This window comes from Amblyraja radiata, chromosome 4 (assembly GCF_010909765.2).
Source record: "Amblyraja radiata isolate CabotCenter1 chromosome 4, sAmbRad1.1.pri, whole genome shotgun sequence".
In the NCBI taxonomy this organism is placed as follows: domain Eukaryota; kingdom Metazoa; phylum Chordata; class Chondrichthyes; order Rajiformes; family Rajidae; genus Amblyraja; species Amblyraja radiata.
This window is the reverse complement of record NC_045959.1, coordinates 35,810,728-35,838,595: the sequence shown is the minus strand read 5'-3', so window position 1 is coordinate 35,838,595 and position 27,868 is coordinate 35,810,728. Positions and strand designations below refer to the sequence as shown.

At 38.9% G+C, this 27,868-nt stretch overlaps 1 protein-coding gene across 1 annotated transcript in view; it reads right to left on the bottom strand.

Annotated features, from left to right (window-relative positions):
• Positions 1–27,868, bottom strand: part of csmd3 (CUB and Sushi multiple domains 3) — a 751,933-nt gene that overhangs the window by 411,840 nt on the left and 312,225 nt on the right. Inside the window, 1 exon segment of the mRNA XM_033020379.1 lies at positions 26,104–26,273. Within this exon segment, the coding sequence (XP_032876270.1) occupies positions 26,104–26,273 (170 nt within the window).

Here is a 27,868-nt window from a genome sequence, read left to right as displayed (position 1 = left end):
GCGGTCACGGGGAGAACATAAATCTCCATACAGACAGTGCCCGTAGTTGGGTTTGAACCTGGGTCTCCAGCGCTGCCAGCGCTGCAAGGCAGTAACTGTTCCGCTGCACCACTGTGCAGATCCGCAAGCACTGACCTTACTGAAAGGGGGGACAAGGGAGAAAGCTGCATGCCTTACACCTGCTCCCAATTCATATCTATGTCTGCCCCAGGCAAGAAACTGCAGCAGGAAACAACCAATTAACCATAGGAGGTCAACAATACATAGGTAGATGATATGCATTTATGAATCAAATATATCCTGTACAGCACTAGGTACTGAAATTAAGTTTCAGTCTGAAGAAGGGTTTCGGCCCGAAACGTTGCCTATTTCCTTCGCTCCATAGATGCTGCTGCACCCGCTGAGTTTCTCCAGCATTTTTGTGTACCGTGGATTTTCCAGCATCTGCAGTTCCTTCTTAAACACTGAAATTAAGTTAATGTGAATATATTTTGCATATACTACCATTTCACATTGGTATCAAGCTTTGGGCGGCACAGCGATAGAGTTGCTGCCTTACAGCACTTGCAATGCCTGAGACCCGGGTTCAATCCCAACTACGGGTGCTGTCTGTATGGAGTTTGTATGTTCTCCCCGTGACCGCGTGGGTTTTCTCCATGATCTTCAGTTTCCTCCCATGCTCCAAAGATGAACAGGTTTGTAGGTTAATTGGCTTGGTATATGTGCAAATTGTCCCTGGAGTGCGTAGAATAGTGTTAGTGTGTGGGGATCGCTAGTCAGAGGGACGAAGAGCCTGTTTCCGCACTGTATGTCCAAATTAAACTTGAATAATATTAAGCCTGAAGCTAAGTCTTGCTGTTTCCACTACATTAGCCATGTCACAGCCTAATAAAGCAGGTGTTGACTGACAGTAAATTGTTGCTTAGTAACTAATTTCAGCCACATACAGTATATGGTTGGTCTGCGTTAACCTCTAAATTAGACAAAATATACCTCAGCTGCTCTCTGTAATGAGCTTCAAATACCTAATTTTAACAAAAAGCAGCTAGCATGATCGGGCCATAACTGAAAACAACTGACCCAGAAATTTAGATTGCAAATGGGACTTGAGAAAAAAAACCATGGAACCAGCATATTAAATGCTGCCTGCACATTACCCTTTGGATAATGGAAATTTGTCCTTGAATCATTTACACAATCACAACCCAAAAATTGAAATATGGAAAAAAATCCACTCTCGTGGAATTTAAGTGAAATAAAAAAGAATTCAAAAATATATTTGGATTTTTTTTTTAACTTCATGTTTCTTGATGAATTTGCAAATAAGACAGCTTTGCATTACAGACCATCAAGATATGGATTTCCTGACTGTATTTTATGAATGCAACCCCACACCTGTGTAACATTTTGCGGAAGGGAGGGGGAGTCACCATTTCAAACAATGTGCCGCTCGATTCCCAGAATGTCTAAACATCTATCAATATTTGTCTTCAAAATGCTCGAGGACTGAACTGCTAGTGGATCCCTGGGTAGAAAATTCCAAAGATTTGATAACTTCTGTGCTGGATGGCTAACACCTTATTTTGAGGCTTTGAACCATTGTTCCAGACATTCCACATATTAATCCTGCACCTGCCCTGATAATTCCACTGGCAATTTTGTATGTTTCAATGAGATTCATATTTCTCTCATCAATGAGTTCTCTCTCATCTCAGTCAGTTTAATCTCTCATCATAGACATCAATCTCGTTCAATTCCTTGTATTAAACAGATATCCTTCTTGAGACTGGAAGGCCAGATCTACACATTATATTCCAAGTCTGGTCTATGTATTTGCAATAAGGTGCATATACTCCTGTATTAAAATGTTCTTGCAATGAAAGCCAATGTAATGCCTTTCATCATAATTGCTTGATATAGGCCACTATTAATTTACAATTAGTGTACAAGGGCACCCATGTACTTCTGAAAACAGTTGTTGGATGATGCTGGGTTTGGTACTGACCACACCGACACTTGCAGTAGGGTGAACTCACGTGATATATTTAATTTACAGTGGTCAGGAGCAAGGCCGCATTTACCTATAAGCTAGACAAGCTTAAGTTTAGGGCCTCGAGGTCTAGGGGGGCCTCCGGCCAAGGCAGGACACCTATCGTTCAACTCTGGGTGGGCCCCCCTCTCTATCTCTCTCTCTCTCTCCATCTCCCCCCGCTATCCGTGTCCAGGCCGTCGGGCTCCGCTCGCTCCTCATCTGCCGGCACGGCAGGCCGCCTTGCACATGCGCATTGCTGCGGCCTGCACGTCCTCCTCCCTGCACATGCGCACAACCATGGCCAGCACATCATCAGCCGCCCTGCGCATGCGCACTGCAATGGCAACTGGTCGGCGCTGGGCACTTTCTCCCTCGCTTTGAATTGTGGGAGATTTAGCCGCCATGGCTGTCCGGTTGCTGCCTCGCCACCAGCGCTGAAAACCAACGCGGAGGGGGCCTCACAAGTGGTACAGCTTAGGGCCTCTCTTCATCTAAATCCGGCCCTGGTCAAGAGGTCAAGGTCAGCATGAGGGAACTGTCCCTCACCATCGAGGCACATGTGCGTGGTGCTGGCAACATTGGGGCCAGGTCTTTGAAGGAGGAGATGTGGCAATCTCAAGCTTCTCCCTGCAGTTATCCCTCGCCTCGAGTGGAGCCGCTGGTGGTCTCAGATTTATCCTGGCATGGCAGCTCAGCTTTGGGCTTGGAGAGGTGGTGCTGGCGGTCTCTGGGTTATCCTGGCAGCTCAGTCTTTGCCTCTGTGAGTGTGTGTGGGCACAGTCCCTCATTTTAAGTGGGCGGGAAGAGTTTCTGGCATCTCAGGTTAGTTCTGGTTACTCAGTCTTAGTCACAGTAGAGATGCTGGCTGTCTAGGGTTTCTTCCCAGCAGTCCAGTCTTGACCACATGTTGGTGGTGGTGGTGGTGGTGGTGGTTGTGGCGGTGGCGGTGGTGGTGGCGGTGGCGGTGGCGGTGGCGGTGGCGGTTTCGGAGTGTGCCAGCAGCTCAGTCACTACAACCTGCTACAGAGGAACACAGCTAGCAGGGAAGCATCCCATAGCTGGAGTGCCTGGGTTTTATAAGTACTAGACTGACGAGATTCAGGTGGCCAAACTAATGGCAGCTAATTGGACCCAGCGGTTACTTAAGATGCTGTGGATTGGTCTCTCCTGCACAGTCAGCCAGTGATCAAGATCTCTGCAACATCCAAGGGAGGGGGACTGTCACATTCTTCTCTATCTCCCCCCTGTCCCCACCCCCCCTGCCCCCCACCCCCCCTGCCCCCCACCCCCCCTGCCCCCCCCCCCTGCCCCCCCTTCCCTCACTGGCACCCTCTCCTCTCCAAGCTGTGAAGTGATTCTTTGCTATGAAGCATCAGTGGATGGCAGGAATTTGCACCAGGTCTCCAGTACAGCAGGAAATAGCTCATATATATTTGTTAAAATGGTGGTATTCCCATCTGTGAGTGAAAATGTGAAAACATACTGTCGAATCTAGAAATCTCAAATAAAAAGAGAAAACTGTGGAAAGAGTCAGTGAAGAGAAACAGAATTGATGTTTCAGATTAGATGGACACAAAAGGCTGGAGGAACTCAGCGGGTCAGACAGCATCTCTGGAGAGAAGGAATCTGCAGTTCCTTCCTATGCATGATGTTTCAGAAAGACGAGTCTCCTTCAAAATCAATGGTGACAGAGTCTTCAACACAATCCATGTCTCCAACATTGTCTGTACTAATTATACGGGGGGCGCTGGGGGGAAAGGGGGAAACTACCTTTCAGGGTCCCTACCTGGTCGGAGAGGCAGCTTTTCTCCAGGCTGCAGCTTCGACCCGTCCTCGCGGCCTACCAGCGGGCCTGGAGCGGCGTTTCCTGTCGGGACCGCCCAGAACCTCGGCTTCGGCGGTGGCACAGTGCTGGAGCGCTATCGCGGAGCGGGCGATGCCTTGCCCGGGTCGCTGCGCTGGAGCTCCGGTGAGCTGAAGATCGCTGAGGGAAACATCACGGAGCTGCGGGACTGTGGAGCGACCAGCTGCGGGCGGCGGCGCTGACTTTACACCGGGAGCCTGGGATCTCTAGATGAGATCGCCAGTTGTGGAGCTCCAACCAGCGCGGCCTTGTTGGCTTTGGAAGCCGTGGCCTCCAGTACGGAAGCGGCCATTCCAGGGTTCCTAAGCCGCTGAGAGGACTCACCCGGTGAGAACGGCCTGGAACATCAGGCCTCCGTAGAGGCCTCAATGGGCCCGACTATGGGTGAACTGGGGTTGGGGACTGGACTTTGTGCCTTCCCTCATAATGGGAACCATTGTGGGGGGATGTTCTTTATGTTTAAAACTCTTATTAATGTTATGTCTGTATTCCTTCTTTATGTGCTGCAAAATGGCAAGAAGCATTTCACTTCACTACACCTAGGTGTATGTGAATGTGACCAATAAAATACCTTTGATACCTTTGATACCTTTGATATACCTGGATTGAAGATACTAAGGATACAAATCACAAATCAACCATCCATGGGATGGTAGTAACTAGGTTGTCAATGTATTTAAAATAAAAGTCAACAACATAATGTCTACATCTATTTAAAATAATGTCTTCATCTATTCAGTATTGCTCTTCTCCAACATTTCCAATTCAAACCGTTTATTCCCCAATCATATCAGAAACAAAGGAATTTTGTGATGAAACACTTGACTGTTTAGTGGAGCTGTTTCTTCCTGTCTGGGTGAATTGAGACATGTTTCCTCCCATTTGCTTAATAATTCAATTAGTGCTTGTATTTAGTTTTATTTTTCATTTCCCCTTGGTGTTTTAAAGCTTTCAAATCTTTGGATATTGAACAACTAAATGTAGTTTTATTTTTATTGTCACGTGTACTGATGCACAGTGGAAAGCTTTCACTGACATCAAGCCAGTGCTGAATTCACCACACACTGTCACAATGCAAGTACTTACAGACAGGTTATTCCCAAATGACATATTGTGTGGGGGAACTAACTGAAACTTGGGAAGCTTGGATTAGCACAACTCAAGTATCCAAAGCCTGCTGCCACTTTTGTAAAATCAGCTGAAGTTTGCCACACTAATGCAAACCAAAGCATAACATCACTGTGAAAAACAATAAAAGTTTGGAACATGCTGCCCCTATTGCTTTCACCATCTGTTCTTTCTCTCATCTTCCCAACGTGAATTCTGAAAGTTTCAGTCAATTGAATCACAGCAGCTTTTTCTCAATTTGAAGCCAGGTTTTAAATGTTTATTTTTCTCTTTTATTTCCATAGAAAGAGGGCAATTCATTATTGAAATAAATATTTTCTCTGGAGGGACAGAGTATTTTAAGTTGCTGTCATGTTGGGACTGAACAAGGGATCTCATTAGCTGGCAGAACTGCAAATCTACTCAGCAGTTCACTATTATCTGCCGCTCCATTCCCATAAAAGCTGGAGATCTCCACACAAACTGAGCAGAATAGGTACAATGACAAGGAACAGCTCTCAATTTTAACTCTAATTTATGGCATGTTGCATGCAGCACATCTGATGCCACCTGCCTGAATTCCAAAGAATAGGAGCCTCGTGATTCACTAAAGGGCCTGTCCCATTTAGGCAATTTTTTTGTCGACTGCTGCCAACTGTCACAGCCGTAGCAGGTCACCAAAAAAGCAGCAACTGGTCCACCCCTATGATAATGTCTACGACAAGCTACGACAACCTACCACCTAGTCGACGTCAAGCTACTGACAACCGGCAACCCAATAAGAAGTCCACCTACGACCACACAGGTGACAACCTATAACAACGAAAATCAACCTACGTCCACCCGCAACAAGCTATTTCAAGATTACAACAAGGAGACATTTATCACAAATAGGAGATACATTTGGAAAGATCTTATTCAAATTAGACTTTGAATAATAGTCTATGCAGTATTTTAAATTGAATTAACGAATGCCTGATGTTAAGAGAACAGTTGTGTATATATATAGAAGGTATTCCTCCCATCTGTCTTTTAAAATTATTAGGCCAAGCTCATCTTCCCAAGCTCTTCTAATTACTTCTGACGATGGGGTTTGTATATTTAAACGAGTGTTACACAGATATGATATTAACTTGTTTGAATCCGATTTTCTATTCATAGATTCGTCTAGTGTGTCTGGCAACATAGATTGGATATATGATTTCAGGTAGTCTCGTATTTGAAGGTATCTAAAATATTGGCTACCTTTCAGATGATATTTCGACTGTAATTCTTGAAATGAGAGAAGAGTTCCCATCTCATAAAGATCTCCCAGTTTTTTTAATTCCTAATCTTTCCCAATTTGTGAATGTTTTGTCTAAAATAGACGGTTTGATCGAAGGGTTGTTGGCAATTGGTAAGAGAAGAGATACATTTCTCAGTTTAAGGGTTGACTTCACTTGTTTCCAGATTCGTACGGTGTTGTGGATAATCAGATTTTTCTCATATAGTATTTTCTTCAAATTTATTGGAGAGAGAAGAATCGCGCCTATATTAAAAGTCGAACAATCCTCTCTCTCCATTATTAAACATTTTACCTGATTGCATGTGTTGTCCATCCAATAGATTATGTTTTTAATATTCGTTGCCTAGTAATAGTATAAAAAATTGGGGAGAACCAATCCACCAATTTCTTTGGGTTTACATAGATGTCGTTTATGGATTCTATGTGTTTTATAATCCCAAATAAAGTTTGTGATCAGAGAGTCAAGTTAAAAAAAAAAATTTAGGAAGATAAATCCGTATTGATTGAAATAAGTACAGGATTTGTGGAAGGAAGATCATCTTTATGGCATTTATTCTGCCTATGAGAGACATCGGAAGCATTTTCCAAAATTGAGTAAGGGCATTTAATTTGGTAATTAATGGAGGAAAGTTTGTTTGAAATAGAGAAGTGTATTTTCTAGTTACGTGAACTAAATTTTTCCGTAGCAATTCTAAAAGGGAATTTTAGAAGGTGTGTCGGATCTTGAGGTTTTATTGACATTATTTCACTTTTGTTCCAATTTATTCTATATCCTGAAAAGGAACCGAATTCCTCTATAAGATTTAGTATACTTGGAATGCTTTTTATTTTTAATATATTTTTTTATTAAAGGTAATCAATTACAATGCTTCAAACAACTTTATATCAAATTAATTCAATTTGCATTAAGTAAAACACTAGTAATACTTATCTACTGTTTTTTTAGAAATAATGATAGAGAAAGAATAGAGAAAGAATAAATCATTAAGAGAGTGATTAAATAATAATTTGATTATATATAAGAAAGAAAAGAGAAACGAAAAAAAAAACAAAAAAAAAAAACATTTTTAGTAACCACAATATGTATTATTAATAACACTACTACAAGTGATAGTATCAATAAAGACATATATGTAATTCCAATATAAAAATGAATTATTCTCACCAAATCCCGCAGGGTGCACGTCGAGCTGTGTTGCCAAGAACAGCTACTTCTCTAAATACTGTATATATGGAGACCATATCTGTTCAAAAGAATTATACTTGTCCAATAGGACAAATCTAATTCTTTCCAGATGTAACGTCTCCATCATCTCTGTTGCCCACATTTTGGTTGTGGGGGATAATGTTCCCTTCCAAAATTTCAATATGATTTTTTTTCCAATTATTAAACAGTAATCAAAGAAATTTCTTTGATTTACTGTAAGTGATAGATGTAAATCCGGAATTCCAAATATTATTAGCTTTGGGTTAGGGTCCAATTTAACTTTGATGACTTCAGAAATAACTTTAAAGATTTCTGTCCAGTAATAATTCAATTTAGGACATGTAACGAAACTATGTATTAAATTTGCCTCTGCTTTCTTGCACTTATCACAAATAGCGGAGAGATTCGGAAAAATACTATTTAATTTAGTTTTCGAATAATGTAACCTATATAATACTTTAAATTGTATCAGTATATGTCTGGCGTTTAATGAACACCGGTGTATTCGTTGTAGACTTTCTTCCCAGTTTTCTTTTGTTATAGCCAATCCCATTTCATTTTCCCATGCTTGACGATATACTTCCGTTATTGGATTCTCCTTATCCAAAATGATGTTATATATATAGGCTATTAATTTTTCTGTATTTGGATATAAATTAAACAGTTCATCTAACAATCCTGCTTCTTTATTTTTATAATCTTGTGTATTGGATTTAATATAATCTCTAATTTGTAAATACCTAAACAAATGTTGTGGAGACAATCCATAAATATCTTGTAACTCCTGGAATAAAAGAAATTTTCCTTTTCTATACAGATGTTCTATCCTTGTAATTCCTAAATCATCCCATTGTTTAAACCCCCCATCTAATATAGCAGGTTTAAACGATGGATTATTCATAATTGGTAATCTAAATGAGAGATTATCCAAGTGTAGAGTCTTAACTATTTGTTTCCAAATACGTCTATTATTATATATTATTAGGTTGTCTTTATAATATTTTTTTTGTACTTCCGTTGGTGCAAAAATTATCGAACCTACATTGAAAGGTAGACAGTCCTCCTTTTCTATATTTAACCATGTCGGTTCATGATCCATATTTACCCACCAGAAATTCATATTCTTAATCTGAACAGCCCAAAAATAATATAAAAAGTTTGGAAGTGCTAATCCTCCATTTATCTTAGCTTTGCATAGATGTTTTTTATTTATTCTGTGATTTTTATAATCCCAAATAAAGCTATTGACAATATTATCAATTTTTTTAAAAAAGTTTTCGGAAGAAAAAAAGGAATAGCCTGAAACAAATATAACAACTGCGGTAGAAATACCATCTTTATGGCACTTATTCTACCAATCATGGATATAGGCAGTGTTTTCCAATATAAAATATTTTTTCTAAGTTTATCTAATAGTTGAGGATAGTTGGATTTTATTAATGAGTTATGAGTTTTAGTTACGTTAATCCCTAAATATTTAAGTTTGTCTGTAACTACTTTTAATGGGTATTGTTGTAATGTATTAAGATTTATTCCTGTTATTGGCATAATCTCGCTTTTATCCCAATTAATCCTATACCCAGAAAATGCACCAAACTTAGTTATAATGTTTAGCAGGTTGGGAATACTAATTTCCGGTTTTGTAATATAAATCAAAACATCATCTGCATATAAAGAAATTTTATTAATTGTTGTATCAGTATTATAGCCATATATTTCAGGTTCAGATCTAATTTTTTCCGCCAATGGTTCTATCATCAATGCGAACAATAAGGGTGATAACGGACATCCCTGTCTGCATCCCCTAGAGAGTTTGAATTTGGCTGATAAAATTTGGTTAGTCAAAATTCTTGCCATAGGATTCGAGTATAAAATTCTTACCCATTTACAAAATCTATCCCCCAATTGAAACTTTTCCATTATATTAAATAAATACATCCATTCCACCTGATCAAACGCTTTTTCTGCATCTAGTGATATAACCGCTAGTTCCGTATCTCGTATTCTTTTTGAATATATAATATTAAACAAACGTCTGAGATTATGGGATGAGTAACGTTTTGGGATAAAACCTGTTTGATCATAATGTATTAATTTAGAGATCACTAAACTTAATCTCCTAGATAAGACCTTAGTTAATATTTTTTGGTCTGTATTTAAAAGGGCAATCGCTCTATATGATCCAGGATCTTCCAAATCCTTATCTACTTTAGGGATGAGTGTAATTGTGGATTCATTTAAAGATTCTGGTAATTTTCCTTGGTCATATGCATATCTATACATTATTTGTAATCTTGGGGAAATCAGATCTTGAAATTTTTAATAAAATTCTGCACTCAGGCCATCTGGGCCCGCTGCTTTTCCGTTCTTAAACGAACTAATTGATTCTATAATATCTTTTACTGTTATTTCAGCATTTAACAATTCTCTACCTTCCTGATCTAAGCTATTGATTTGACATTCTTGTAAAAATATTTCCATACTATCTGTTTGTCCTGTTAGTTTTGACGAATAAAGATTTTTATAATATTGTAAAAATCTATCATTAATATCTTTTGGAGTAATTAATATATTTCCATACTCAGATCTAATTCCGTGTATCATCTTCTCATCTTCTAATTTTCTAAGCTGTCGTGCTAGTAATTTTTGTGGCTTATCTCCAAATTCAAAATACACTTGCTTAGTTTGTTGAAAAAGTTTAATCACTTGATTAGAATATATTTTATTTAATCTATATTTTACTGATGCAATTTTATTACTTAACTCTTTGGAAGGCTGTTTTATATTTTCATTATCTAGACGTTTTATCTCATTTTCTAAATTTTGTTCTATTTTTCGATTTTCTTTATTGAGATGTGCTTGTGCGGATATTATTGCGCCACGCATGAATGCCTTAAATGTGTCCCAAAATAGTGATGGAGAAGTTTCAGGATTATCATTAGTTTCAAAAAATAATTTAATCTGATCCATCACATATTTACAACAGTCATTGTCCTTTAATATCTGAGGGTTAAATCTCCAGGTAGTAGTTTTATTAGATATATCTTTTAATTTTATCTTAAATGTTAATGGCGCATGATCCGAGATGATAATATTATGATATTTTGCATCATACGTAAAAGGAAGTAATTTAGAATCTATTAAAAAATAATCTATCCTCGAATAGGTTCCATGTACGGGCGAGAAAAAAGAATATTCTCGTCCGGATGGGTTATCTAACCTCCAGATGTCTTTAATATTAGATGTATTGATAAAAGCATTTATGAATTTACTTGATTTCGAGGCAGCTTTCCTTTTTGCGGATGATCTATCTAGATAATTATCTAAAGTACAATTTAAATCACCTCCAATTATTAAATTGTGTTGAGTGGATATAGGAATATTATTAAATATTTTCTTAAAATGTTTTATAATCCCAAATAAAGTTTGTGATCAGAGAGTCAAGTTAAAAAAAAAAATTTAGGAAGATAAATCCGTATTGATTGAAATAAGTACAGGATTTGTGGAAGGAAGATCATCTTTATGGCATTTATTCTGCCTATGAGAGACATCGGAAGCATTTTCCAAAATTGAGTAAGGGCATTTAATTTGGTAATTAATGGAGGAAAGTTTGTTTGAAATAGAGAAGTGTATTTTCTAGTTACGTGAACTAAATTTTTCCGTAGCAATTCTAAAAGGGAATTTTAGAAGGTGTGTCGGATCTTGAGGTTTTATTGACATTATTTCACTTTTGTTCCAATTTATTCTATATCCTGAAAAGGAACCGAATTCCTCTATAAGATTTAGTATACTTGGAATGCTAACTTGGGAATTGGTGATATATAATAATACATTGTCTGCATATAATTATATTTTATTATTAGAATATCTAGTGTTATAGCCGTGAATATTCGGATGTACTCTTATACTTTCTGCTAAGGGTTCAATCGCGAGGGCAAATAACAGGGGTGATAATGCACATCACTGTCTAATGCCCCTGGATAGTTGAAATTTAGGTGAGAGTACATGATTAGTCAGTATTCTGGCAGTCGGCTTGTCATATAGCAATTTTATCCATGAAATACAATTTTCTCCCAGCTGGAATTTTTGCAATACTGTAAAAAGATATTTCCATTCTACTTGGTCAAATGCTTTTTCTGCGTCTAATGAAATAATTGATAAGTCTTCCTTTATCGTTCTGTGTGAGTACATTATATTAAACAGGCGTCTCAAATTGTTAAACGAGTGTCTCTTGGGTATAAACCCAGTTTGATCAGAATGTATTAATTTATTAACGTATTTACTTAATCTTCTTGGCCAGGGTTTTAGCTAATATTTTCTGATCTGTATTTAACAGGGCAATTGATCTGTATGATCCCGGGTCTTCCAGATCTTTATCTTTATTGGGTATCAGTGTAATAGTTGATTTGGCTAAAGTTTGTGGTAGCATCTGTTCTTTAAATGCATGTATATAAAGGTTATGTAAACGCGGGGAGACTACATCATAGAATTTTTTATAAATTTCATTACTAAACCCGTCAGGGCCTGGTGTTTTGCCATTCTTCAATGAATTGATAGTCTCTTCGATTTCTTTAATTGCTCCTAATTCATCGCATTCCGCCACGTTGAGTTACGGAAGATTACAGTTATCAAGGAAGCTTGTAATTTTTCTCGTTTCTGTTGATGTTTTGGATGTATATAAATTTTGATAGAATTGGGCAAATCTTTCGTTAATATCTTTTGGAAGTGTGAACAGTTCGCCTTTTTCTGATCTGATTTTTTGAATAGTATGATCCTTTTCCACTTTTCTCTACTAACATGCTAGAAGTTTATGCGGTTTGTCGCCAAATTCAAAGTTTTCCTGTTTAGTAATTTGAAATAGCCTGATAACTCTTGCAGAGAGAATTCGATTTAGCTTGAATTTTAATATTGCTATCTTATTATGTTTGTCCATAGACGGATCTGTCACATTTCCTGAATCCAGCTGTATGACCTAATCTGAGGAAATACATTCTTGCCATAGAGGGAGTACAGAGAAGGTTCACCAGACTGTTTCCTGGGATGTCAGGACTTTCATATGAAGAAAGACTGGATAGACTCGGCTTGTACTCGCTAGAATTTAGAATATTGAGGGGGGAATCTTATAGAAACTTACAAAATTCTTAAGGGGTTGGACAGGCTAGATGCAGGAAGATTGTTCCCGATGTTGGGGAAGTCCAGAACAAGGGGTCACAGTTTAAGGATAAGGGGGAAATCGTTTAGGACCGAGATGAGAAAAACGTTTTTCACACAGAGAGTGGTGAATCTCTGGAATTCTCTGCCACAGAAGGTAGTTGAGGCCAGTTCATTGGCTATATTTAAGAGGGAATTAGATGTGGCCCTTGTGGCTAAAGGGATCAGGGGGTATGGAGAGAAGGCAGGTACAGGATACTGAGTTGGATGATCAGCCATGATCATATTGAATGGCGGTGCAGGCTCGAAGGGCCGAATGGCCTACTCCTGCACCTCTTTTATATGTTTCTATGATCTGTTCTTCCAATTGCAATTGTTCTGTCCTGTTCTTTTTGTTTGATATGCTTGATATGAAATGATAGAACCTCTAATAGAGGCCTTAATGGATTCCCATAGTAATGAAGCCGAAATACCTGGAGTATCTTTGGTCTCAAAAAAGAATTCCATCTGTTGTTTTAAATATTCACAGCAAACTGGGTTAGTTAGTATTTGGGGATTAAATATCCAAAACAATTTTTTATTGTACATTCCTTCTAGTTTTAGGGAGAAGGTTAGCAGGGAATGGTCGGAAATAATACTATTATGATATTTGGGATTAGTTGTAAAAGGTATTAATTTTGTGTCCACCAGAAAATAGTCAATACGTGTATAAGTATGATGTGCGGATGAATAAAAGGAATATTCTCTTCCGGATGAATTTGCAATCCTCCATACGTCTGTTATATTTGTATTTTTTATATATGTATTTAGGAGTTTGCAGGATTTTGATTTTGTGTTGTATCTCTTTTGTTGTGTGGATTTATCCAAATATTGATCCAAAATACAGTTGAAATCTCCCCCGATTATCAGGTTTTGCTGGGTGGAATAAAAATTGTGGATTATCAAAGTTGGGAGCGTAGATATTCACCATAGTAAGTTGTGTAGAAAATATCTCCCCAGATACTATGACGTACCTAACATCTTTATCTGCTATGGTGGTTTTATGTTTAAATGGTATACCCTTACAAATTATATTGAAGTACCTCTGGTTTTGGAGAGAAAAGAGGAGTGATATATTTGACCAATCCAGTTAGCCTTCAGACTGATATGAGCTCGATCTTTGAGGTGCATCTCCTGTAAAAATATTATATCAGCATTAATCGATTTTAATTGGGCAAGAAACTTATCTCTTTTAATTGGCTCATTAACGCCCCTAATATTCCAACTACAAAATGTAATTCCTCCAGTTTTCTTCAGAGGGTCGTCTTGCATTATAGCTTACATGGATTCCCTTGTTTCAGATGGGGCAACGCAATAAATCAACCTTCTGGTTAGTGGGTGGGTGATCCCAATTACAAAACCCTGCAGGTATATCGCAAGAAAAAGTGCCTTGAGAAGAATAAGCGAAAAAAGTGCTAAATAATGTAAATAATACCAAAAAAAAAAACAGTGTTTGAAGACACTGTGCGTGCAGCCCACCCCCTGGTGGGATATTTCATGTGAGCTTCCTTGGATGTTGGTTACATTTAGCTCCACCCCTTACAGAATAATATTGCAAAAAAAAAAAACGGACTAAACAAGATATGTAAAAAGAAAAAACAGAAAGCAGACCGTAAATAATTTCCTCTGAGAGAGTTACATTTCTTCTTATAGCTTGGCTCTGAGTATTAAATAATAAATACCCTATTTAAATTAAAAAGTCTTGCTTATTGATATTAGTATGTTAAGTACATAACCGGTTAAAAATCGTCAGGCTTGAAGGGGTTAATTAGAACCTCCAGCAAGCTCATCGGCAGAACGAGAACTTTCTCCCTCTCTCTCTCCTCTCCTGTCAAACCGCCATCAACAATCCCACCACTTCCCTATCAGTCTAATACACTTCTAAACCTCCTCACCTCATACTACCACTTACCGATACCCATCTTCACCTGCTTGACCCCTCTTCCTCTACTAGAGTCGCCCTGCGACTTACTCTCTTCTCTAACTGTCTTATCCCACCCAAGTTCACCCGATAGTCCACACTAAATCCAGACTACAATAACCTACTGTTTCCCCATCTCACATCTCCTTATTCTATCGCCTGCCCCCCTAACTATTGATTCCCTTACCTCTCCTCAACCAACTTTCTAACATATTCCCTCTCGCTCTGACCTGGTAATTGCTGGAAATTCCAACCCCCCCCAATAGGATAGATATTAACCATATTTTAAGTATAAACCGATACATTGACCGTTACCTAGAATTAGTAAATCTCATAACTATTAGGTTAAAATAAACGGGTTAGTATTAGGTATTAGGTTAAAATAAACGGTTTAGTACGTTTGTTAGTATTTTATGTGATCATTATAGCTTTAATTATATAATTTGTTAGTGTATTATGCTGTTACCATACATTTAAATTGTTTTCAATGCTGAGTAGTTCAAAGATCTTGAACACTCTCCTCGTAAATACGGGGACCTTGAACAGTCTCCCCGCTTACATTCCAATCTATCTCTGATAAGTATGTCTAGACTTAACCGCCTGTGAACCTGTCGGCCATCTTATATGCAGGTTTTTATATATATCTTTTAAAAAAAACACATTATATCAGTCTACCCCTTATAAATACATATAAAAGGTGTAATCTAAACACACGATTTAACAAACAGGTTCAGTGAATGTTCAGTAGGCCATAGCCCTGGTAATCATACAGAGCAATAACAAATATTACTTATCTACTTATCCCTTTAAGTCCTTTTTTAAATCTTGTGCGTATTTATTTATTTTATTTTTTTAAATTATTTTTATTAGAAGTACGGTAAATTACAATAACACACAACACATATATCTTAATACATTTTTTGTACCGCTTCATTTTTTTTTTAAAGCTTTAAGAAAAAGATAGAAGTAAGGAAAGTAAAGAAGGTGCGCAATAGTTGTGAAGTGCAAGAGAGTGTTGGGAAAAGAAAGCCCCTTAGAAAAGAAGTTAGAGAAGGAAGTAAAGTAAGAAAGTAGACCCTAGAAAAGAAAGAAAAAGAAAGTAAGGACAATCGCTCTATTATAACATTAAACTCCGCAGAAAGACTACCAACCAAGTCTGTTTTTGTTGTTTTACCTCCCAATGCCAGGTCCTGATACCATTTATTTATTTATTTATTTTTTAAATTACTATTGCACCTCATGCTTGTAATAGGTCCATAAACGTAGACCACGTCTTTTGGAATTGGTTTGCTTTACCTGCTAAGAGGAATCTCATCTCTTCCAGATGTAATGTTTCAAACATATTTGATGTCCACATTTTTATTGTTGGTGTGGGCGCATTTTTCCAGAATTTAAGTATGAGCTTTTTTCCCATTATTAGCCCGCTTGTGCGTATTTAAATGCATCTTCTGGGTCGGTGAAGAAACGCTCCGATTCTTCGTATGTGACCCTTAATTTGGCAGGATACATAATTCCATATCTTAAGTCTGGAATGTCTCTGAGGATAACACGGGTCTTGGTGAAAAGTGCTCGCTTCTTGACCACCTCTGCTGGCCAGTCTCTAAAGATTCTTATATTTTCTCCTTCAAACATCAGGGTTCTTGCGCTTGCCACTTTCTTCATGATGTCTTCAAGAACTGATAGGTCATGTAGTTTAAGAATAATTTGTCTTGGTGGGGCTCCAGCCCCTGATCGGACTCTCTGAACTCGATGTGCCTGATCAATTTTAGGTCTCTCAGGCAGATTAAATACCTGTTGAAGTAAGTTGGCAGTGAAAACCCGAGAATCTTTTCCACTTTCCTTCCCTTCCTTCACTCCAACAATTCTTAAGTTTTGACGTCTAGACTGAGCTTCAAGATCTAGGCATTTGTCGGTCATTCTGGCCAGTTGCCCAGAAACACGGTCTAGATCTTTCTTCAGTCCTTTGCGTTGTGTCAGAGATGTCAGCAGTAGTAGCCTCGAGTTCTCTGATAGCGTCGTTTTGTTATTTTGAGGTGATGAGAATGGGTTCCAACTTTTTGCTAATATCTTCTTCAATCCTTTTAATATCTCCTTTCAAAACGGAGTTTACCTCTTCGATTCGAACTTGTAGAGTGTTAATTTTTCCACAGATTTCTTTATTCCCGACATCAAGTTTTGTTTCTAGACTTCCAAGCTTTTCAGTCAAAATGTCTCCAAAGTCTTTTGCCATAGCCCGTCTTAAAGCTTGTTCATGTTCTTGTATTTGCTCTTCCATGGTAGGAATAAGTTCAGAATCTTCAGAAGTTTCCTTCTCTTGCAGAACCTGCAGTCGGGTTCTTTGCCTAGTCTGAGGTGGAGTAGGCAGAATCCGTTTATTCATTTAAAATACCGGTATTCAGTCGGTATACGTCAATTTCTGATGACGTCACTTATGCGACGTCGGACATCTGCCGTTATGTGGTTATTTGTTCAGTCCGTTTTCTTTTTCAGGTATTTTAACGCGTTTTTTGCGCGTTTTTCGGAGCGGAGCTAAAAGGAGCGCCTCTTACTGCTCCATGGCGCCACCTGAAGTCTTCTTTAAATGTGTTAATGGTACCACTGTCATTAGTCAAATAATGGGTAGCACGGAGTCAGTTAAGGAAGGAGATCGATAATTTGGTTCAGTTGTGCCAGAACAACAAAGTTGCTCTCAAAAAGACACAAGACACTTCAGAGGCAGGAATCTTGAGCAAAACACAAAGCACTGGAGTACTTCAGCAAGTCAGGCAGCATCCATGAAGAGAATGGATAGGCAATGTTTCATGTCAAGTGTCTTCTTCAGACCGATTGTAATCAGTTACAATTGTGATTTTAAAGGGCGGGAGAAAGCAGGAGAAGAGAGATGGAGATAGACAATAGACAATAGGTGCAGGAGTAGGCCATTCGGCCCTTCAAGCCAGCACCACCATTCAAAGTGATCATGGCTGAGCAGCCACAATCAGTACCCCGTTCCTGCCTTTTCCCCATATCCCCTGACTCCGCTATCTTTATCTGCAGGAACTGCAGATGCTGGTTTAAACCAAAGATAGTCACAAAATCCTGGAGTTTTTTCAGACCCTTTTTCAGTCTGAAGGTCTCGATCTGAAACGTCACCCATTCCTTCTCTCCAGAGATGCTGCCTGTCCCGCTGAGTTACTGCAGGATTTTGTGTCTATCTTTGGTTTAAACCAGCATCTGCTCTTCCTTAATATCAGTTATTCTAAATAAACTAGACCATGATAGTGCAAAATAAAACAAATGCGCAGAGCAAACACAATAGTGAACATTCTGAGTTCAACATATCAAACATTCAGACTGAAGAAGGGTCTCGACCCGAAACATCACCCATTCCTTCTCTCCAAGGATGCTGCCTGTCCCGCTGAGTTCCTTAAACTATATATATGTTTTATTTTGTTGTTGTTGCATCTAATGTTTCTGCAGCAAGCAAAAATGTCATTGTTCCAGTTCAGGTACACACAATTGCTGGGGAAACTCAGCGGGTGCAGCAGCATCTATGGAGCGAAGGAAATAGGCGACGTTTCGGGCCAAAACCCTTCCGCTTCTTCAAAGTAGGCATACCTTGAGAAGATATCGCAGTGGAGTAGACAAAGTGTTCAAAAGGGAACTGCAGATGCTGGAATATCGAAGGTACACACAATTGCTGGGGAAACTTAGCGGGTGCAGCCACACAATTGCTGGGGAACGTATCTGCTGCATATGACAAACATTCCAGACCAGACTTCTATCCCCACAATACAGCATACAGCAGCTAACACACTTAAGTTTACTACCATCTCGCAGGCATCCATTTCATAACAGGCCTGGATGAAATCAGAAAGCAGAATGTTTATATCAGGTTTCTAACTTACCATCTGTTTTTGGAGATTTTTACTATTTCTACCCAATGAAAAATTCACCTGTTCGTATGATTTAAAATGTGACACGTGAAAACAGAAGGCAGCAATAGATCATACATATTATTGTTAAGGAACAATACTACAAAGCCAAATTGTGAGGCTGAATTAGATGACTTACTGCTGGGAGAGATATTTGGACACTGTGGCAATGGAAGTTTGTACCCTGGGAATGATCTGGTCTGTTATTGCTCAAACAATTAAAGTTGAAGTCCATGTATGCAGGGAAAGGAGATGGTTAATCAATGATGTATAATCCATCAGTGACTCAGGGTTCAATTAATGATTGAGCAGGCTTCACAGTTTCATTAAGGTCTGACTGAAACCACATCAGTCTTTTATTGTGTAAGCACGCTTCAAAGTTGTAGCAGAGGATTCTAATATGTGTTGTCTGCAAAGTGGTTTCACAATTGAACATCCAGTTCTGTCCATGAATCTGTGTAGCACACACGAAGGTGCTGGCATCAGAATTTCTCCTTATTGTGTTTGTGTGCCTAGAATCACTGATCAGACTGAGTAATTAATGGCTATCCTGAATATGTGTAGAACAGCTGATGCTGGTTTACACCGCAGACACAAAATGCTGGAGTAACTCAGCGGGACAGGCAACATCTCTGGAGAGAACGAATGGGTGATGTTTCTGGTCGAAACCCTTCTTCAGTCTGAAGAGGGGTCTGGATCTGAAACTTCACCCATTCCTTCTCTCAAGAGGTGCTGCCTGTCCCGCTGAGTTACTCCAGCATTTTGAGGCTATGTTTATCAAATATTCACCTGTCTCTGAGTGATAAATTTTTCTACTCAATTACACAGTGTGTAAGAAAGATAAAACATGCAACATGGGATTGAATATCCAGGTTAATGTATGTTCAGAGACAAGAATTATGAGATAAAGATCACCACTTATATACATACTTCAATTATTGTCTTCCTTGCATAATGGGATTGTTTATGTCCACCCACAGGGAAAAGTTGATTTCTGCTTGACCTTTCATCTAATGGATGACCACAGACAGTAGTACAGCATTCTGCTATTCAGACACTGCACTGACATACCTAATCATGTCTAAAGGTTCTTAAATTACAGTCATCTAACTCTGAAGGAGAAGTTCCATCTTTTGAACCTCATTAGCCTATTCAAATCACACAATCCTCACCAAATAAACATTTTTCACAAAGAAAACTCTCCTTATTGCATGGGTTTTCAATGACAAACATTAGGGAGAAAAATGCCATATGCATGACCAATAATGCATGATAATCAAGGCCGAGCTCCTGATCGCATCATTCTTTCAATTCCCTCGTGGAAATATGAGCCTCACTGGCAATATCATCATTTAATGTCTGTCTCGATTGGGACAGATGTGGTATAACTATGTGACCTGTAGCTCTAGATTCAGGTACAGTCCTGTCGGTGTAAGGGTGGCACATTTCCTTTCCTCAATGATACGTGAACTAGATGGATCTTTACAACCATCTATTAGTTTCATGGTAACCACTCATGATTCTTTTTTATTTTCCAGATTATTTAATTAACTAAATCTAAATTCCCCAACTGCTGTGGTAATTAAACCACTAAAACATTGTCCTCTTAATTATCATTTAATTATCTGAAATGAAACTACGCTGAAGACAATTGTGTGTAGATGGTGATGATGATCCTTCGCATAAGTATTTTTTCTTGTTTCAGCCCTGATGTTTACTTCATCTCTTTTAACCTAGTTCTTTGTTCCCCGACACAGTTTATCTTACCATGGAATTACTCCAGATATTGCACACACATTAAAATGTAAACACCTTTTAATCAGGATGCTTAAGGGCCTGTCCCACTTCGGTGACTCTTTAGTCGACTGCCAGGGACTGCTTTTAATGGAATTCACCTACGACACCTGGTGACAACCTACGACAGCAAAAATTGTCACCACTGTCGCTGAAAAATGTTCAACATGTTGAAAATGTTGCTGCAGTCGCCTGTAGTCGCCAAAAACAATCACCTAAGTAGGACAGGCCCTTTACTTCAGTTCTCACTGTCAGCTTTTGCCCTTCAGAAGTACGAGACAACACTGTGGAAAGGAGGAGCAACCAAACTGTGAGTCACTTCACAACTTTAAGGTGGCACAACAATCCAAGTGTTGTCATGACAGCAAATCTATCAGGATTCCCCAACGCTACAAGGTGAAACTGAAGCCGCAGGAATATGCAAATACAAAGTTAAATGCGGATACCCAGAAGCTGCTGTAAATTTTATCTTTCGGTTTCTCCACAGGGAGCATAGTTATGCAACTTTCTCCAGCATAATCTTCAGCGATCAAATAAGGCCTTCCTACGCTTTAAACTTTTCTCCAGGTAAGCACTTTGGAAAAAAAAAAAATCACACTTTGTTGTTCAAGGTGTGATGGGCTGTGAAACAAATTCTGCACTTCAACTCTTGAAAAGTAATTTTATCCCTGTGTGGATTGTGTGGATTTGCCTCCGGTAAATATTTCAAAATATCCAAACAATCCTTTGCAGATAAATGACATGACTTCTTATGAGTATGAAATATCTGCATGAATATGAGAGAGTTAGATAGAGCTCTAGGGGCTAGTAGAATCAAGGGATATGGGGAGAAGGCAGGCATGGGTTATTGATTGGGGACGATCAGCCATGATCACAATGAATGGCGGTGCTGGCTCGAAGGGCCGAATGGCCTCCTCCTGCACCTATTTTCTATGTTTTTATGTTTCTAATATAGGTAATTTCTAAACTGCTTGGATATGATGCTATTCCATTTACTTCAGCAGTGAGGAAGTCTTCGCGGTGCCCTGTCCAAGTCTTCCTCTCCCAAAGGCTCATTGTCTAGCTTGTCTCCACAATAAAATGGCAGACTGGTCATGCATTGCAGCACATACCCTGTCTACTGAATCAGCAAAGCTGCCTGTGAGAGTTGATTTATCATTCATTGTTCACCACCATTAATAAAGAGAAGATCCTGCCATCGACACTGCTCATGTCTCTACAAAGCCAATCAATTGGGTATTGTGCTCGCGTCACATACTTTTAGTAAAAAACTGTTTTATTGTAGATTTGATGATATAATTATTATTCACATCATCTTCATATTTGCTGAATGTAAAAGAAAAACTGCTTTGGTCTGGAATGAATTCATCTGATCTAAATGTACCGATCTATCTCCGAACCAGGCATATGATTAAAAATTGGGTTGATTTATTTGGAACTTTCATAGCAGACTTGAAATTTTACTGTCACATAATGACAATGATGTCAATTAATAGTCAAATGATCAGCTCTTACTCTGATGCTAAATTACCTTACAGATTCAAATGAAAATCATCTCAAAACATTTTTCCATCGAGCTCCAGAATGCTAAATCTTTCAATGTTCTTGGCATTTTTTAATACAAGCTTCATCACCACACTGAATCTTGTGCACACTGTCAAATTTATACATTTTAATAAACATAAAATATGCTTAAATGTATCATTGTTGAATTCAATAATTTACTTTTCCCAGCCTCAGTTGTAAAACTCAGTGGGCATGAAAGACATAACTATTTTGCAATCAGCATTTTTTACTAAATCACTCCCATATAACATTCCCCTCTGGAAACAAACGTGGTAGAATAGTAATGTTCATTTTAAGTAGTTTGTAGCTGTGTACATGATGAAGAACTAATTATTCCCTTATGGAGAGCAAAGATGCACAAGAAACAATAATGATGTTTTCTTCAAACGGACATAGAAACATAGAAACACAAGAAAATAGGTGCAGGAGGAGGCCGTTCGGCCCAACAAGCCAGCACCGCCATTCATTGTGAACATGGCTGATCATCCCTAATCAATACCCCGTGCCTGCCTTCTCCCCACATACTTTGATTCCACCAGCCCCTAGAGCTCTATCTAACTCTCTCTTAAATCCATTCAGTGATTTGGCCTCCACTGCCCTCTGTGGCAGGGAATTCCACAAATTCACAACTCTCTGGGTGAAAAAGTTTTTTCTCACCTCAGTCTTAAATAACCTCCCCTTTATTCTAAGACTGTGGCCCCTGGTTCTGGACTTGCCCAACATTGGGAACATTTTTCCTGCATCTAGCTTGTCCAGTCCTTTTATAATTTTATATGTTTCTACAAGATCCCCCCTCATCCTTCTAAACTCCAGTGAATACAAGCCTAGTCTTTTCAATCTTTCCTCATATGACAGTCCCGCTATCCCAGGGATCAATCTCGTGAACCTACGCTGCACTGCCTCAATCACAAGGATGTCCTTCCTCAAATTAGGAGACCAAAACTGAACACAATACTCCAGATGTGTTCTTACCAGAGCCCTGTACAACTGCAGAAGAACCTCTCTACTCCTATACTGAAATCCTCTTGTTATGAAGGCCAACATTCCATTAGCTTTCTTCACTGCCTGCTGTACCTGCAAGCGAACTTTCAGTGACCGGTGTACAAGGACAGTACCTCCCCCTTATCTAACCTAACCTCATTGAGATAATAATCTGCCCCCATTGTTTTTGCCACCAAAGTGGATAACCTCACATTTATCTATATTATACTGCATCTGCCACGCATCTGCCCACACACTCAACCTGTCCAGGTCACCCTGCAACTTCCTAACATCTTCTACACAGTTCACACTGCCACCCAGCTTTGTGCCATCCGCAGACTTGCTAGTGTTGCTCCTAATTCCCTCCTCCAAATCATTAATATATATGGTAAACAGTTGAGGCCCCAACACTGAGCCTTGCGGCACTCCACTTGTCACTGCCTGCCGTTCTGAAAAGGACCCGTTCACTCCTACTCTTTGCTTCCTGTCTGCCAACCAATTTTCTATCCACATCAACACCTTACCCCAATACCATGTGCTCTAATTTTAGTCACCAGTCTCCCATGCGGGACCTTATCAAAGGCTTTCTGAAAGTCTAGATACATTACATCCACTGGCTCCCCTTCATCCATTTTGCTCGTCACATCCTCAAAAAATTTCAGGAGATTAGTCAAGCATGATTTTCCTTTCATAAATCCATGCTGACTTGGACTAATCCTATTACTGCTATCTAAATACCCCATTTAATGATTGACTCCAGCATCTTTCCCACCACCGAAGTCAGGCTAACTGGTCTGTAATTCCCCGTTTTCTCTCCCGCTCCTTTCTTGAAAAGTGGGATAACATTAGCTATCCTCCAATCCACAGGAACTGATTCTGAATCTATTGAACATTGGAAAATGATCGCCAATGCGTCCACTATTTCTAGAGCCACCTCTCTGAGGATCCTGGGATGCAGACCATCAGGCCCAGGGGATTTATCATCCTTCAGTCCCATTAGCCTACCCAATACTATTTCTCGCCTAATGATAATTTCTTTCAGTTCCTCTACCCCCTTTGATCCTCTGTCCTCCAGTACTTCTGGGAGATTGTTTATGTCTTCCTTAGTGAAGATAGATCAAAAGTACCTGTTCAACTCTTCTGCCATTTCCTTGTTGCCCATAATAATTTCTCCCGTGTCTGCATTCAAGATACAAACATTTGATTTTGCTACTCTTTTTCCCTTAACATATCTAAAGAAGCTTTTACTGTCCTTCTTTATATTCCTGGCCAACTTCCCCTCGTAATTAATCTTTTCAGCCCGTTTTGCCGTTTTGTTTCCTCCTGTTGTCCTATGAAAGTTTCCCAATCCTCTGGCTTCTGGCTACTCTTTCCTGCGTTATACATCTTTTCTTTTAGTTTTATTCTATCCCTCTTCTCTTGTCAGCCACGGTTGCCTCCTACTCCCCTTAGAATCTTTCTTCCTTTTTGGAATGAAATGATCTTGCGTCTTCCGGATTATGCCCAGAAATTCCTGCCATTGCTGTTCCACCGTCATTCCTGCTAGGATCCCTTTCCAGTTTACCTTGGCCAGCTCCTCTCTCATGCCTTCATCGTCCCCTTTGTTGAATTGCATAACTGACACTTCCCTTTTAACCTTCTCCATCTCAAATTGCAGATTAAAACTACTCATATTATGATCACCACCTCCAAGCGGTTCGTTTACCTCGAGTTCTCTTATCAATTCTGGTTCATTGGACAACACTAAATCCAGAATTGCCTTTTCTCTGGTCGGCTTCATTACAAGCTGCTCTAAGGATTCATCTCGGAGGCACTCTACAAACTCTCTTTCATGGGCTCCTGAACCAACCTGATTTTTGCAGTCTACCAGCATATTGAAATCCCCCATCGCCACAGTGGCATTACTTTTGTTACATGCTAGTTTTAACTCCTGCTGCAACTTACACCCTACATCCAGGCTACTATTTGGGGGTCTGTAAATAACACCAATTAGTGTCTTCTTGCCTTTACAATTCCTCAACTCAATCCACAGTGATTCTACCTCCTCAGTCCCTATGTCTTACATAGAAACATAGAAACATAGAAAATAGGTGCAGGAGTAGGCCATTCGGCCCTTCGAGCCCGCACCGCCATTCAATATGATCATGGCTGATCATCCAACTCAGTATCCTGTACCTGCCTTCTCTCCATACCCCCTGATCCCTTTAGCCACAAGCCTCGCAAGGGACTGAATTCCATCGCTCACCAGCAGAGCTACCCCCCCTCCTCTGCCCACCTGCCTGTCCTTTGTATAGGATGTACAACCCTGAATATTAAGTTCCCAGGCTTGATCCTCCTGCAGCCACGTCTCGGTAATCCCTACAATGTCATATCTACCAACCTCTAACTGAGCCTCAAGCTCATCTACTTTACTTCTTATACTTCGCGCATTCAAATACAATACTTGTAATTCCTTACGCATCTCGCCTTTCACATCGATCCCTATTACATTGTAGGTTCCATAAAATTGAACAATTTCAGAGATAGATTTCACTATTTTGAAAGATTGTTTGATGCTGCAACTTAAAACAAAGATTTTGACAGAAGATGCAAGAGATTAGAGTTATTAAATCGTTTAGGCTTTTTTTTGGTCCATATTCTGAGCAGATATTATGCGTACTTACATCCTCCTGGAATTACGGGAATTGACACCTCGAGTTAGGTGAGTCTTCTTGTAAAGACGTAATCTTTGATGCCAGTGACAATTTTAGTTTGTAATTCATAAACTTTGGACACTATTACATATTAATAGAAAAGAAAACTGAAATAATTAATTAGCATTAAGAAAGAAAATTTTCTTTTAAAGCTGTTTTGCAAACATTCCACAGGGCCTTATGGTGTAATAGAAGATATGGACATACTATTTTAGAAAATGGGGTCAAGGAAAGAGCGATCACGTCGCAGCCCTGTTTCCACCAATCTTTCCACCACCACGCACAAGAAGCAACAAGACAGACACCATGGTATGCAGATGCCGAGAAGTGTGTTCAGATCTGGCTGAACAACTTCTAATCTTGTGTGTGGACTGGATAAGAACAAGATTTTAGAAAATATTACATAGTCCTTCACTAAAAAAAGTTTTGAAATGTTTTCATTAGTTTAAATACATTTAAAGAATGGTTGGCTGTAAAATATTTAGCATATTGGTATAATGTTTTAAATGATAGACAAGTACATACATCTAAGTTCTTGAAATATCGTACCTTAAGAGAGTCTCCTTGTGCTAAGTGGAATGTTCTGGCTGAAATATTAATTCCTTTCCCTGCTTGCACCTGTATATTGTACACACATTCGTGGTTGTTTTCATAGCTCAAAGGATAGTTGGGAGATAACAGGATTCCTTCGTTGCTTGTTATGGATGTTCCACATTCAGCTGTAGTTAGAAAAAGTAGTATTTTAAATATATGTAAAAACACCAATTCTCTCAAATATTAACAGCAATGTGTCCACTGAATAAAAGGATTCTTTGACAGCACATTAAAATATATTTGTCATAAGTGGTAAGACAATTAATAATCTGCACTAAATTAAAACTGTAGAATTTATTGTTAAATGCAACAATGAAAACAATTTCATGCAAACCTTCATGGAAAGATTGCCACTACTAGTACAGATCCAAAGACTCGATTTATCCAAAGTGAACTGTGAATTATAGGGTTTTAATTGAGAAAATGCAAATATCTATTTTTTGCACAGCACTCCAGTTACATGCACTTTCACTAAACTTGAACAGTCCAATCAAAACATTCACATTCTGTTTATCCTCTCACTTCTTTAACAGTTTGCACAAAACCTACCTCCTTGTCCAATCTTTTAAATACTCTTTCTACTATTTATTTATTTATCTGGCCTTGTGGGGGAATATTACTCAAAATCTTTGTTGAGGAAATTCTTGAGATTTTTGTATTATGGTAAAGCTGCCTCAGAAATGAAGTTCTTCTCACAGCACAAAACGAAAAAGATTTTCATGTGCAAGGTTGAATAATATCAGCCTAATGGCCAAATTAACATTTAGAATGAACAATTGCAAAAGAATCACCCGAAGCATCCGACATGATATCAAATCTGCTATTTCCAACATTGTTTGCTGTTATTTCAGATGTCTGGCATTCATGGAACATTGGATTTTCTTCTGCAATGCAAGGATGCTGAGAACATGGAGCTGAATTGGCTATTGTACCCAGAAGTTGCCCTGTGATATTTCAGTGGAAGTAAACATGAGAATGATCACAATCTACACCCTATACCCTTGTTTATCAGGCGGTTCTGGTCAGGACAAAATGTTGATACATCCGGTCTCAATGTTGATACATCCACAGTGTTGGATACCACACACTCAGAACCACATCCCCAGCCCTTTGCAAACCAAAACTAAAGCTGCAGTGTCAAGAGAATGACTGCATATGATCACATGTTAAAAAAGGAACAAGCATTATCTATTGAAGTCCCCAGAGAACTGTGTATTAAAGAGTTTTGTTATGGCTTCCATGTTTTGATCACATCTGATACACCCATATACCAGGGCTCTAAATATTAGCTCATTTATTTCTCTTTACACCATGATAAACATAGAAAGATTGAAAGTAGGTGCAGGAGTAGGCCATTCGGCCCTTCGAGCCAGCACCATCATTCAATATGATTATGGTTGATCATCCAAAATCAGTGCCCTGTTCCTGTTTGCTCCCCATACCCCTTGTTATAATCTGCCATATATTCATTTATGCACATCAACACATCAATCTGTGATGCTGACCCCTCATAATAATCCTCGATATTGAAGTGCCATTGGTAGCCCATCATGACAAGCAGCTTAATGATTTTCATTGAGTTGCTATGTCAATTCACATCATTGTTTCTAATTGATTGTAGGTTCTGCAAAAGCAAGGAAGAACTTTAAACTGGATTTCATACAGCAAAGAACAATAAGATAGTTTGTGTGATCCAAATAATCCCTTCCTCTGTAAAATA